Below are 14,855 nucleotides of genomic sequence, written 5' to 3' on the forward strand. Positions count from 1 at the left end.
ATTATAAAAAGTTTGATAAAGATTGAGTCAAATTTATGAAAACAAGAAAATTAATGAAAAAAGCAATGGCAACATCTGGGAACTTGAAGATATGGTCTAAGGGGAGATAACTCTGATTATTCTGAGACAAGTACTGTGGATGGTGGAGAGCAACATCCATTGTCCAGTGTAATCCCTGTTCTACTATGATGAATATACTGGACCCCTTCATCACCATAGCTTCATTTCGAGCCCGATTTGAATGACAGGATGCTAAAACATAGCAGTCCAGTCAAATTATGCGGATGAGAGGGAGAATTTCTGTGCTATAAGTTAGTGAGGAGGAAGATGGGAGAATGAAGCTGTCGTGGTGAATGGGACCAAGGTATTTGTCACAACAAGATGGCTATAAATACACGAAATGATTGAGGACAGGCAGAGAAGGGAGTGATGCATAAATAGTGTCATTACTCTCACATGGGACACACTGCTGACACTTGGTGAACTGCATGTAATGGGTGTCTTGTGTTGTAGGACAGCGTCAGATGGCAGTGTGGAGAAGGGGAACGAAGCACTGACATTGGATGCCATCAAGTCCGGCATTCGCTTCCAGAAAACTGTGTCCGAAGCTTGGATAAAGGTAGTGCCTTAGAGGCAAAGTTGTGTTCCATATTTCAGGGAATGTTTGGATGTACACATCAGTGAGATACATACTTGTGGTAACACATGTGGTGTCTCCTTGGGCAAGTGACTTTGTTCGAAATGTGTCTCTGTTATTCCCAGCAGTGAGTGGGTACCCGGTAGGATGAGATGGCAATCTGATTGTTAACCTTCTAGCGCCTCACATGCACCTTGGGTTGTATACTCCCCAGGGAGCTGAGAATGGTTGTTAAGTGCACGCTGATCCACTGAACCAGGGTAATAATAGTGCTGTGCTTTATAGCCCAATATAAATGGCCTATTATTATTATTATCATTATTATTATTATTATTATTATTATTATTATTATTATTATTATTATAGGCAATCGACAACCTGAAGGACCCAGCTGATCACAAGGTGATTGACATCTTTGTGCTGCTGATTCTCCACGCCACGAACCGCAAGAAGCCAGTGGAGAGCCTCTTCAGGAACAAGATCCGTTCAGGGGCATTTACAGAACCTCTGCTGCAGTCAGCCTTCACTGACCATGCTCAGGTGGGTTATGGTAAAGGGAAACATCTAAGACCTGCATCACTTCTTGCTTTCCTGTACCATGGGGTACACAGCACTGCCTCTCATATTCCTTGGGCATTCCTCGTTTGTTTGTTGTTTACGCCGCACTCAGCAATATTCCAGCTATATGATGGAGGTCTGTATATAATCAAATCTGGACCAGACAATCCAGTGATTGACATCATGAGCATCGATCTACACAATTTTGATACAATGACATACGTCAAGCAATTTAGCAGTCCTGAACACCTGATCTCGTTAGTGGCCTCTTACAACAAGCATGGGTTGCTGAAGACCCAGAATCTTCACGGGGCCACATTCCTGGCAATCAGTACTAGCTGTCCTATTCCTGTTCAGATGTGTAGTGATCGCTTCCATGGTCTAGTGGTAGAGTGTCCGCCTGGAGAGCGAAAGGTCGAGGGTTTGATCCCCGGCTGCTTCGTACCAAAAGACGTTAATAGATGGTACTTGTTGTTACCCTGTCTGGCACTCAGCATTAAAGGGCTAAAACAAGGACTGGTAGGCTCGGAGTCAGTATACTGTGTCTGAGTGGGGTATTCATGTTCAACTGCAGCATGGTATCTCAATGGGCTATTGCTATGCAATCGGCGTTCGTCTGGACCAGTACAAGCAGCCACACACACACACACAAACACATAGTGCATACATGTAGCTCTATAAGTTAAGTTAAACCCCATGTCGTGTTGTCTCCAGATCCTGCGAGGGTACTTCCCGTCTGTGCAGTCGCTGGCTGAGGTGTTACTGAGGTCCCCAGAGCCAGGGATCTGCTACTTCGCCTCCGCTATGTATCGACACGCCTTTGCTGTGTTCGACAGCTACTGTAAACAGGTATAATCGTCTTTAAGGTCTTAACTATCTAAATGTCTGTGGGAAGATGCTGACATGGTTGCCTTACTTCTGCAGAGTAAGCAAAACACCTCAACCTCATTGTTGAACTTTTGGGGTATCAATTAAAGGTGCAGATGCTAGAGGTTAACTGCAACATTGATACATCGGTGAGTTTTCATGCGACTATCCCATGCATGATACTGGATTTTTTTCTGTATCGATACAAGACTAAAATATATTACTTTCTTATCATTTCATGACGCCTGGCGTTGTTGTCTCTCAAATATTGCAAAATGTGTTGCAATTAGCGTTTCAATTTCACTACTAAATACAGCTGCTACGAACATGTACAAAGTAGACTTCCTTTTGAACCTGCCAAGTTGCCACGCAATTTGATGTGAATATGCATATCACGATGAGTGTTGTTTTTAAAGATTTTTAAACTAATCCTATCTCACGCTATGAATTTTGTCCTCCTCCTTTTGATCCTGGTGTGGAAGTGTACTAGAAGTTTCCAGCTTAAAAAACATTTTACCTAAACTCATCCCAACATCACCATGGTCACTACCAAAACAAATGGGTCCCGCACTATGATCCTGTGCATTGTGACCCTAAGTGACCTGATCACCTGACACAACTTGCCACATCAATCTCTTCTCATCGCAAAGGTATGGGGAAAGTTGAAAGAGAATTATTATTTGTTTTGTTTATTAATCTTCCTCTGCCAAATACTACTTCTTATAGCACACATTACAATGGATGAACATCCAGCTTGCAAAAACTGCAGGCCCAGTCAGTGAAGTTATCACAACGATGTTCACAGTATTCTAAATTATCCAAGGAAGATTTCCATAATTATGTTTGCAAGTGTCACACTTGACGAGCGATCGAAGTCTGCCACTAAAGACGCAGAACACTGGCGTTCACCTAAACAGAAACCAAAGAGAGTTACCCAGAAGGCAGTCCATTCTCAGGTTGCTGTGGTCAATCAGCCCAAGTCGTCTACCATCACATTGCTATCGGTGGAGGGCGACACCGTGTATGATAGTTTTCTGTATGAAGATATTCCTGCTAAATCTAACACCATGCCCGGTTCCTGTGCCCTTGACAACGCCCAAGTGGTTTCGTCATTGGCTACTGAAGATCATCACAGTGTTCTTACTAAAGATGAATCTTCTACACAAGATATGACAATCACCACAAGATATGAGAGTCGTCCTACATCTCCCACACTGCAACGTATGGACAAATTGCGGACGGGATTACTGATCCCTCACAGAATAAATCTGCCCCCAGGCTGTGCAGGGACAATCACCGACTGCTATGAACAATGTTTCATGCTCTTCCTCGCCTACTCCACAAGGAAGAAAAAGTTGGGATCTCACGCACCCTTATAATAAGGATTGATAGTCGGATCAACATTGACCCAAGGGCCTGATTGATCGCAGCAGAAGGATTGACATCGACCATCGGATCGATATCACTCTGAGGAGGACTCTCAATCAGACAAGCGGATCAACATGACATTTGGATTGACTTCATACTGAGGAGCAAGGTCGATCAGAACATTCAGATCGCCATCGACATTCGGATTGCCATGGACATGAAGACAGGTCACATTTGGATCCACAGCGACATTCAGTTCGACATCTGCCAGAGGATCTAGAGGATCTAGGGATCGACATTGCAGCTGGGATCGACATCGATACCCCTCACATATGGTTAGCTATCAACATATCGACTTCTACACTTTTGCTTCTTCACAGTTCCGCCAGCCTGTCGGAAAGAGAATGATGTGGCAGGTTATCATGGTTATGTCAGGTAATCAGGTCGCTTAGGGTTGCAACACGCGGGATTGTAGTGTTTGACCCATTTGTTTGGGTCGTGACCATGGTGATGCTGGGAAGTGTTTTTGAAGCTGGAAACTTTGTTCTAGGACGTTTGCACGCAAGGATCGAGAAAAGGAAGAAGAAATGCATAGTGTGAGATAGGATAAATGTAAAAAAACCCACAATTTATAAGAATATTTTCAATTTTTCTGGGAGCATTTTTGTTGTTTGAAGTAAAAAAGTTTAGATGTGTGGTCAAAGGGGAGGTAACTCCATAATCCAAGCCACAAGAACTCATCGAGTCCTAATGATTTGAACTTCTTCAAAGATGTTTAATATGTGTGTAACTAACCATTTGTGTTGCCTCTCCAGGAGATTGTTGGGAACCTGGTGACACACATCGGCAGTGGTTTTGCAGGCGAGATCGACAGCTCTCTGGACATTCTCTCCGACCTGGTACACCACCATCTCTCCAGCATGGCTCCCTTCGCTATCTTTGTCAAGGTTGGAATAGACACTTATTTGGAAGAAACACCATCTAAATGATCCAATTCATAGTATGCTTAGCATTCTGCCAAGAAATATATGATAATTTAGCTGCAATATCATGATCAGTTTTCTCATAGTACTTTAGTTTTTATACAGAAAATATCACGGAAAATATGCATGAGATCCACATTCAGGATGGCAAACATGGAGAATCTGTCTGTCAAGTGAAACCTTGTTAATTCGTATGAAGCAGTTCTCAATTAAATATTCCAGATTAAGCCTAAAAAGATAATAGTCTTGGTTCTCAGGCTCTGCCCACATCATCAGAAAGGCTGCCACACATTTTGTTTTTAATTTCATTTTTTATTTTTTTTATAAAAAATCCTAATACTTAAGAACAATGCGGTCCAATATTGTGTGCAGTTACTTGCCTTGACATGCGCACTGGTTTACATCTCGTGTTATGGTCATGACGGCAACAGGAGTTTGTATGCTTGTTTATGTAGGGAGCCCTTTCCCAGGTTAATGGTACACAACTGTTTATCTGGTGACATTCTAGTTTGAACAAGCCAAAAAATCACCACCTGCCCGCACTATATTTTCAAAAGTCTGCCTGAGAACCAATTCTTTTATTTTTGTAAGCCTAACAAATAGATCGTTTAAAGCTAGACTTTTATGTTGAATGCAGATGTTTCTAAGCTATTATGAACATGACTTGAGAATCTGCATGTCATTGTTTCTTACAATTGATGATGGCGCCAGCTGCCAGGCTGTACCTTGATAGAACAGCCTATGGATGAATCATTGATACACCGTCCCTGTTAGATACTGTTCTTAATACAGTTAGTTTATTTCAAAATGTATCTAACTCTCTTTCGCTTTTGGAAAATGTTTTGAAATACGCTCGTTATTAAGACGGTATCTTACGTGACTCGTTTAGTAATCTATGTATGTCTAAATATATATACCAGGTATTGCACATGAATTATCTGCAACAGTAAATATAAATGTTATGTACAAATATATATCTGAATCATTGTGTAATTTCAGGGATTTCTTGATTACTTCGACAACCGTTCAATGACGCAGATTCGTAAACTTTATGCCATGTTGAGTCGTCTAGCTTTCCACAACCCCGATGATGGTGGACTTATACAGGTCAATATTACATTTTACCTGAATTGATATTGAATTACCTACATCGTGAAGTTATTGATGCCATGTACAAATTCCTCTGTTGGTGATTCCTAGTCAATATTCAGAGCTGCCAACCATTATGCTTTGGCATAATAATTATGCTTTGGAGCCTACATTTTGTTCACGAATTATTTACATGCATATTATATCACGAAGAGCAAATTGTAAATGCACCAATCACGTGAAGCATTCTACAGGGAGCTAATTGCATGTACAACGATATATCTTTGGAACTCGAAAAACCACATTGTCTTTCTGCAATACAGTTAATATCGTCACATGATTAATTTTCGAAATCTGTAGAGCTTTGACAATGTGTTTCGACATGAATGCAGTGTTTCCGATGCCATTTTTTGTAGCTCCCGCACAGCAACTTGGATTAAATGCTTTCTTAACTGATTTATAATCTATAATTACCAAAGTTGTTCAGAATACAAAATGGTTGTTTGAAATGTGGCCCCTATTTTTGAGTACTTTTTTTATTTTGATGTCCAAATGTCGAAGCAAAAACCAGCATTATGGCATGGTACTCTTAACATTACTCTTTTCCACATGAAATTATGCTTTTCTACCCAACTGATTACTCCAGGGCTTCATTTAGGGTTGGCATCTCAATAGTTGTTGTTATTTGGAAAGGCATCATCTGCCTATTGCAGTCTATGCCATTTACTTTTGAGCCAACTTGTCTTTTAAGCATCACTCACTGTGATACTATATTACTCAAAAGAAGTTAACTGATTCTTTCATATTACTGTAGTTAATCTGTCGTACCATGACACAAGAGAACACCTGACTGTTTTCTTTTTTAACTTCTGAGTAATATATACAGACTATCAATAGCTTGAACTTACTTGACCAAAGAAATGTTACTTTTGGCTTCAAATTTGGACTAGTGTCTAATGTGTTTTTGTTTATGATTGACTTATGTTATATGTTACATATAAAGGTATTAATTGCCGTTGAGGTGAAGTGTATGGTTCCTGGAATTTCATTTTCATTTTCCTAGGCCTGGAATAGTTTTGGAAAAATAGAAAATTGTTAGAAGGCATGGAAAAGTCATGTAAATATTTTTATCCCATTTTTTTTTTTCAGTGATTTGTCAGTGAGAGGGCAATACGTATAACCTAGCCATCGACCATTTTCTGTATTCTGAGTTGAAGTTTGAATTGTGTTGATGTGATATCATGAAAAACAGGCCTAATACTGAGGTAAAGACATGGAAATGTGTCCTGCTTTCAGGATGATCTTCACATCATCATCAGGAAACAGCTGTACAACAGCAGCCTCAAGTAGGTGGAACAGTCATTGTGTTTGGGCTGGGCTAGGTAAATCAGATACCCACATGTACCCACAGGACTACCCGTCCCGTGGTTAGTCACGTGATATATTGTTTAATGACAAAAATTAACTAGGACTCTATGGGTATACTACAAGACACTAATGTTAACATTTCTTTCTGACTATGCATAAATTCCTTCTGACTTTCATATGTTTGAATAAGGATAAAACTTCAGTAAACTTCAGTGTATGCATGACTAGATCGTTTTATACGTGCATGTAAATACATTTTACTAGGGCTACGGTCAAACTTTTCCCACTCGGACGTTTTGTACCTATATCTTGAGACCAACAGCGGGTACCTGGGTAGTGTTGGGTAATAGTGGGGTGGGTACCCGGGTAGTAAATCTGGACCCGTCCCAGCCATCTCGACATCCACTGATATTTTAAGTGGAGTGAGTTTGGTTTGGCATTGCTTTGAACAGTGTTTCAGTTATACCACAACATGTCAGCTTAACATGAGAGAGAAAGCTGAGCATGCTCAGTCGTTTACTTCTTTGATCAAACCCACCAACATGGGTATGGTCCTCATAAGCCAATAAATATCATTAGAGCAAATGTGTGAATGAAACCCATGATCATAGGATTGTGGTGCTTTAAACACCAGCCACCCGTGCCGTGCCCCTCGTGTAATTGGAAATTCTATGGTGGTTGTATTGCAATTGGTGACATAGTTACTTCTGAAGTCATTCCCCTAGAGAATCGGGTCCATGTGTGTAAGCATCAACTATTGTTGTAAATGTGTTGTAAGGATGCGAAATGTAGCTGATTGATGTCCTTGTACCCACTGGTGTGGATCAACAACCAGTTTACCGGGCCAAGACTGGATTATTGTGCCCCGCCATGAATGGGTGCTGTCCATCCGTCTGTCAAAGAACTAAAAAAACATAACAGAAATCTTAACCAATCTTGGCACATAGATCGGTCTAGTGGTGAACTGGTGCTTTTTGATAGTTGGTGATTTAAACAATTTTTTGTTGTTGAGGGGAACGATTTTGACTTAGACTGAAAATGGCAGTAGTGCTCGTTTCCAGAGCAGATCTTGAAAACCAAGCAATATTTCTTGCCTTGACTGACATACTATAGACCACACTTCAATTCAGTATTCAGGAGAGGAACAGAGAAAGCTGTTGAGAAACAAATTGTATTGTTATTGTTAGTTTGGCGAGTTGTGTGCAAGTTACAGTATGGCTACTCCAGACTGACATGAACACATGGACCTGCACTGTGTTGACTGTAGGGTGACCACTGGTGTCTGGAGGCTTTGTGTTGTGTTGGCCATGTTTTATATAAACTCTGTGATTTCTTCATCGTTTCAGGTATAAACGCATGGGAGTGATTGGTGCCATCATGGTTGTCAAAAGTATTGCCTACGTCCGGTAAGTGTACGCAGGGAGTGGGGGTTGTGGCTTACATGGATCTTTGATCATACTGTCAACCACTGGTTGGTCTTGATCTGTTTACAAGCCATTGTGATATTGTAGTGTCGTGTAGTGTTGTGTGTGGTGTGGCGTGGTGTGGCGTGGTGTGGCGTGGTGTGGCGTGGTGTGGCGTGGCTGGTAGGGTTGCTGACTGCTGTTTCAAACAACACTTACTTATACACTACTCAATATCTATATTTTAATTACCAGTACGTCATGCAGGCTGAATCACAGTTTTTCATCCTCCTCGTCTTGTGTGTTTCTGTATCAACTTCATGATAAATTACGTATGTCTTACATTATTGCTCCCTGGTGAGATGGTAATATGATTGCCTTATAAGGAAACTTGGGTGGTATACTGCCAAGGAGACAGAGAATGAAATTTGAATTTCTAGTGGTGGTGACCACCTCTGTGGTCTAGTGGTAGAGCGTCTGCCTGGAGAGCAGAAGGTCCGGGGTTGGATCCCCGGCCGCGTCATACCAAAAGACTTTAAAAGATGGTACTTGTTGTTACCCTGTCTGGCGCTCGGCATAAAGGGGCTAAAACAAGGACTGGTCGGCTCGGAGTCAGTATACTGTGTCTGAGTGGGGTATTTATGTTAAACTGCAGCATGGTATCTCAGTGGGCTAGCACTATTAAATCGGCATCAGTCTGGACTAGTACAAGCAGCCACACACACGTGCATGCACGTCGCTATATAATTGCAATAATCTTGGACGCGACGTTAAACCCAATTTCACCTCACCTCACCTCACTAGTGGTGGTAGTGGTAGTGAGAATGAAATTTGAATTAGTAGTAGTCACATCAGTGTTAGTATGCTGCCCAAGGAGCAGAGAATTAAATTTGAATTAGTAGAAGTGGTGGTATCATTATTATAACCACATAATACAGCACTCCTGATGGACAGGGCATTTACTATGTTTTTACTGCATAAGTGTCAAGAATAAGATAACTCATCCCAAAACAAAACAGTGTTTTTGTTCATTTAGACTTGTTGTTAGAATTGATATGCAACATCATCAAACAGTTCCCCTGCCGTGTTGCAGCTCTGACCAGTCTGAGAGCACCATCAGTGACGACAAGCTGAAGGAGGTGGTGCACCTGCTGCAACTGGTCCGAACCAGCAGCACCGGCAGCCCCGAGGCCACCTGCCTGTTTCTGGATGAACTGTCGTCTGTCATCAGTAAAGGCAATGTAGACCCTAAAGTTGTGGTAGGTGACACTTACAGACATGGAGGTTATCCCATCCGTGTGTTCTCATATCACAACGTGTGTCAGAAGGGTTGTACTTCGTAAAGCGAGTGCGAGGGATATTCATGTATTCTGAGAGTTTTTGTAATATCAATATAAAAAGTAGGCTACGCACACGTTTGTAACAATGAATATAAAATAGACACTATATTATTGCCTGTATTAAGTAGCTGCCATTAAGAAGTAATAATTTTTTTTTTTATTTAGGTTAGATTACGTTTGCTGCTCGATTTGTGTGCTGATTTAATGTATCTGGTCTTAAATATACCTTTCTATGAGCAATGGTATTGGAAATTCTGATCACTGCTCTAGTTCTGATAGTAATATCTCTTATACTACCAATATGTATATCGATATATATATCGGTAGTATAAGAGATAATACTATCAGAACTAGAGCAGTGATCAGAATTTCCAATGTATATATATATTATATCTCAACTTGCATTCTAAACTTCTTATTCCTATGCTAGGAGACACAACAGACCTAGTTATTGAAATACTATTTTGTTGCTGGGGAGTAAATATGTCTACTTATATGTAAAAAATGTGAAATATGTGAAGACATGTTGTGCTGTGGTGAAATGTGTACCTGAGTGCCCCGGTGTGGAACAACCCAGCCACTTCACAACAGTTACTGTTCACAAGGGATGGGTATTGGAGGTTTAAACTGTATCACGGGGCCACAATATTTTGCAATGCACAAGGCCATATTGCAATATTTATCACGATAAATTGTATAATTCTAATTTTTAAATTCAGAAATAATCTGATACATTTAGGTATAAAGGTAAGTTCATAAATGGAACAAAACAAGATGCTGGTACAACATAATGTTTACTCAGTCAAAAAATACTATCTTTGGGGCTATCTTTGGGCCCCAGATTCTCGCTCTTGGGCAACGAAGGCATTTGGCAAGTATATAGAGAATCTCACCCGAGTGTCTTTTGATATTAAATATATCAACACGAGTTGACAAAAGTGGAAAAATTCCGAGGCTTGCTGAGGATTTTTGCCACGTTTATCAAAGAGTGTTGATATATTTGATATCAAAAGACACGAGGGTGAGATTTTATTTATCATCCAACATCATTCTTCCAACTTTTTCAATTTGTAGACATTAATTAGCAGTGTCTTCAGTGTAAAAAGTACTGCTAACAGCTTCAGTAGCAGAGCCATTAGTGATGTCATTTGATTGTGACGTCATGGTAACCAGTGACGTCACAATGGTCTGCAAAGCATTGTGATGTATTTTCATTGCAGCGATATCTACAGTGTAGATATCACTTGATCTAATCCAAGCGATATCTCCTGTGGGAGCCAGTTTTGGATGATAAGTAACGTTAAGCACATGATAAAAATCCCAATTTGAAATCGCCCGATACATCAAGCACGAAAAAATGATATTGTGATACATATTGTGGAAAGAATGAACCTCAAGTTACCGATATACCTCACACCGTTACTATTTACTGTGTTGAAGATCTCAGTGGCAGTATTCCTGTTTCAGCACTGGATTTCTGAGAACATGATAGCAGATTTCCAGGATGATTTTGTGGTGGACGTTGAAGAGAGCTTCATTCAGCAGTAAGTGTGAGATGTGATAATTACATGTTTGAATCTCCGTAACTACTGTCATAACAGCAGGTGTTTGTGCAACAGAATGCTACGTGAAGGTGTTGGTCACCATAGTGAATAGGGGGCCGGATGGCCAAGTCGTCTAAGGCGCCGCGATTCGCTATGCAGAGTTGCGTCCCTTGGGCACGCCAGAAACCTATGATTGTGGGTTCGAATCCCGGTTCGCCCCAATTATGTTTCTAGGTTTGTCAGCACCATACCCGTGCTCGTGGGTTTCACCAAAGTGGTAAACGTCTGAGACCTGCATCATTTCGGCCTTTCCTCCCAAATAAAGCTGACACGCCATGATATAACAGGAATAATGTTAAAAGCGGCGTTAAACCCAACTCACTCACTCATTCACTCACTCATTCACTCATTATGTGAATACTCACTGGTCAAGTTGTATGACTTCAAAGAACGTGTTCATACTATGTCTGAATGTGCTTGTACATTTTGATGCTAGACCTGTTTACCTTGAATGAGATTCTGCCAAATTAAAACAAGATTGTTATTGTCGACCTATGATTCAGAAATATGGTGTGTAAGTCTCCTGAAATGGTTCAGACAAATTGTGCAATCTGTATTCATCAGCTAAGCAAAGGGAGAGCACTCTCAGATTTCATCAGTTGAATCTATGATTCTTGGACCTGTTGCAGGGATCACATGGTTCCTCTACAAGATATGTACAATCTGAATGAGGACACAGACAGTTCTATAGCGATCAACCTGCTGCCGCTTGTAGTGGCTAATCACAAGAAGAAGGCCAACACAAAGGAAAGTGCAAGGTGGGGGAAACACTCAAATTATGCTGTGACGAGTTCATTGATTGTCATAACAAGTGTACGCAATAATCTGATGGCAATGGTTTGGTAGCTATTTAGAAAATGTCGTATTTAGCTCATCCTGACACATACAAATTACTAATTGCTTATCTCATCTTATTCTGAAAAGGTAGTGGAAACTCCTGTGCTGTGTTCACAAGAACAGAGAAAAACATCTCACCCGAACGCACCCCTCAGCCGTGCAGCGCAACCAGATGCACATGACCAAACTGGTACACTTGTCACTATCTCATTTTTGCGCCAACTGCACACTATCTTCGAGACATCGCCAGAGAAGATATTGCCGTGATTCACCAATTCAGCTCACCTCACCAAGCCATCCCCGCTTCTAGTATATGTGTTAAGGTTGTAAGTGTAAGCGAAATGAGAGGGTGACGAGTGTACCGGATTGTTCACAACTTCGGTGCGGCTGAGGGGTGCGTTCTGGTGAGATGTTTTTCTCTGTTCTTGGGAACACAGCACAGGAATTTCCACTACCTTTTTGGAATGAGATCAGATAAGTAATAAGTATGAGTCAGGATAAGTATAATTTTTTACTTATCCTGCATTACTCCTTAATGCATTCACTGCTTACTTACGACAACTAGAAGGACAGCGCTGCGAAGGTCCTGGGTGAAGAAATAAAGTTGTTGTTCTCAAGTCCCAATCAGTGGCCTTCCGTCGCTGTCCTGTGACCTTGATGACACCTAAGGTCATCTACACATCACTGCTTGTCGCAGCACAGCTAGGACGTGTCCAAGCGGAGCTCTCCTTTTGGATTAATTTTAGACCTTCAGTTTGTCTACAATCTTAAAAATTGATCTGCGATGGGTGATGTATTCTTTTCATATTACTTTCACCATGTTGTGTAGTTTTATGTGAATTAATTAGGCGTGAAAAGACACTTGTTTTTTTTTCCCGCCAAAATATTGTTGTTCGCCGCCATTTTGAATTGTGTTACAATCGTTTGCCTGCCAAGGTAGTCATATTGTTTACAATTCTCAGCTACGTATGTATAACATATTCTTATGTTCTTAAATATTACTAGCTTTGGCGTAACAGTGAGTTGCGTATACTAAAATTATTGTATACTTTTTCAACTCGTTAAAAATATGGTTGCCGATAGATTAATATCAAATCTACGGCTTTCTTCCAGTCCCGCTTCATCAACAATTCTTTTATTGCGTACCTATGTTTATGCGATTAAATAGTTTTTTGTTGGTATTTTTGGTTTTACATTGAGTTGCGTATATGAACTATTGTATACTCTTGCAACTCGTAGTTTTTGCCGATAGATTATTGTTCAATTCTATGGCATTCTTCCAGTACCGCCTCATCAACAATGGCGTAATTGTGTTTAATTTAAACATATTTTATTGACATATATGGTCAACGGGATTGGGCAAAAGTTATCCAACTTAGGTGGCCCTTTCCCTACTCTATATGTACAGACATTGAATATACATACATATATATATGTAATTGTGTAACTTATGATTGAGCGTGGTATTAATTGTCGTGGGAAAAATCTTACAAAGATTATCATCCACGTTGTTTGGTTTGCGCGCAGATGTGCTCTCCAAACCCTAAATGAAAATATAAATACCCTTGGTTTACATTGGGTTGCGCATACAAAAATATTGTATATCCTTGCAACTCATAAATTTGCCGATAGATTAGTGTTCAAATTCTTCGGCACTCTTCCAGTATTATCTCATCAACAAGGGTTTCATTGCGTAACATACCTTTGAGCATTTTACTAATTGTCGTGGAAAAAACCTTACAAGATTATCATCCACGATTGGTTGGTTTGCGCGCGGATGTGCTCTCCAATCTCTAAATGTAAATAGCCTTGGTTTACATTGAATTGCGTATATAAAAATATTGTATACCCTTGCAATTCGTATTTTTGCCGATAGATTACTGTTCAATTCTACGGCATTCTTCCAGTACCATTTCTTCAATGGTTTAATTGCGTAACATAATTATGTTTGCTCGGCGTACATATTGTCGTGGAATAATCGCCCAAAGCTCTTTATCCACGGTCATAGGCATGCACGTAGATGTGCTCGCCAAAATTCAAAATGTAATTTTTATGTAAATCTCTAATCCAACGAGTTTACTATATAAAAGCAGATTACTCACAATCATATTTTGCAGTTATTCCGTCGTGAGACGAGAGGAATGTCACTATCGCAGAATAGCGAATGACATATGGTTCTGTCATTACCACCCAACCGTTATTATCGGCAGGTATTATGACGACTGTGATTGCAGAAGTACACCATCCACCGAAATCAACAATACCGGAGGATTTTGTGAGTATCGTAACTGCTCCTATTTTTTCAGCCGCCGGACACTTCCAGATACATGTATGATAATCTGTGACGTCGGCGACAGCACCAGCGTATCGAGATGCTATGATGGGGGTAGATTAGACACAAGCCTTGATCCAGTCAATACTTTTGAGCTTTGTGTCTGATTTATCTGCGCCGAGCGCAGCACTTGACTACAACCAAAGCACTTCTATTACGCAAGCGGCGCACGATCAGCTTAGCGCTGTTCCAACATATCCAGCATAGACCTGCGCCGAGCGCAGCGTCTGACTGATACCCAAGCGCTCATATCACGCCAGTGACGCAGGATCAGCTTAGCGCTGTTCCAACATATCCAGCATAGACCTGCGCCGAGCGCAGTGTCTGACTGATACCCAAGCGCTCCTATCACGCCAGTGACGCACGATCAGCTTAGCGCTGTTCCAACATTCCAGACCTGCGCTGAGCGCAGCGTCTGCGTATCAATCAAGGTCTCTACAATGACGTTAGCCCAAGGCTTACAGTGTAC

General features: G+C 40.8%; 1 protein-coding gene across 2 annotated transcripts in view; it reads left to right on the forward strand.

Moving 5' to 3' along the window:
- LOC124136319 (Fanconi anemia group D2 protein-like) overlaps nt 1-14,855 on the forward strand; it is a 54,495-nt gene that overhangs the window by 9,233 nt on the left and 30,407 nt on the right. For both annotated transcript variants that reach the window (XM_046502211.2, XM_048401441.1), the window contains exons 14-23: nt 514-619; nt 1,004-1,177; nt 1,910-2,044; nt 4,246-4,377; nt 5,413-5,520; nt 6,799-6,848; nt 8,217-8,276; nt 9,367-9,532; nt 11,081-11,157; nt 11,847-11,975. In XM_046502211.2, coding sequence (XP_046358167.2) covers nt 514-619; nt 1,004-1,177; nt 1,910-2,044; nt 4,246-4,377; nt 5,413-5,520; nt 6,799-6,848; nt 8,217-8,276; nt 9,367-9,532; nt 11,081-11,157; nt 11,847-11,975 — 1,137 coding nt within the window. The remainder of the gene's footprint in view (nt 1-513; nt 620-1,003; nt 1,178-1,909; nt 2,045-4,245; nt 4,378-5,412; nt 5,521-6,798; nt 6,849-8,216; nt 8,277-9,366; nt 9,533-11,080; nt 11,158-11,846; nt 11,976-14,855) is intronic.

This window comes from Haliotis rufescens, unplaced genomic scaffold (assembly GCF_023055435.1).
Source record: "Haliotis rufescens isolate VD_foot unplaced genomic scaffold, xgHalRufe1.0.p SCAF_22, whole genome shotgun sequence".
Lineage (NCBI taxonomy): Eukaryota > Metazoa > Mollusca > Gastropoda > Lepetellida > Haliotidae > Haliotis > Haliotis rufescens.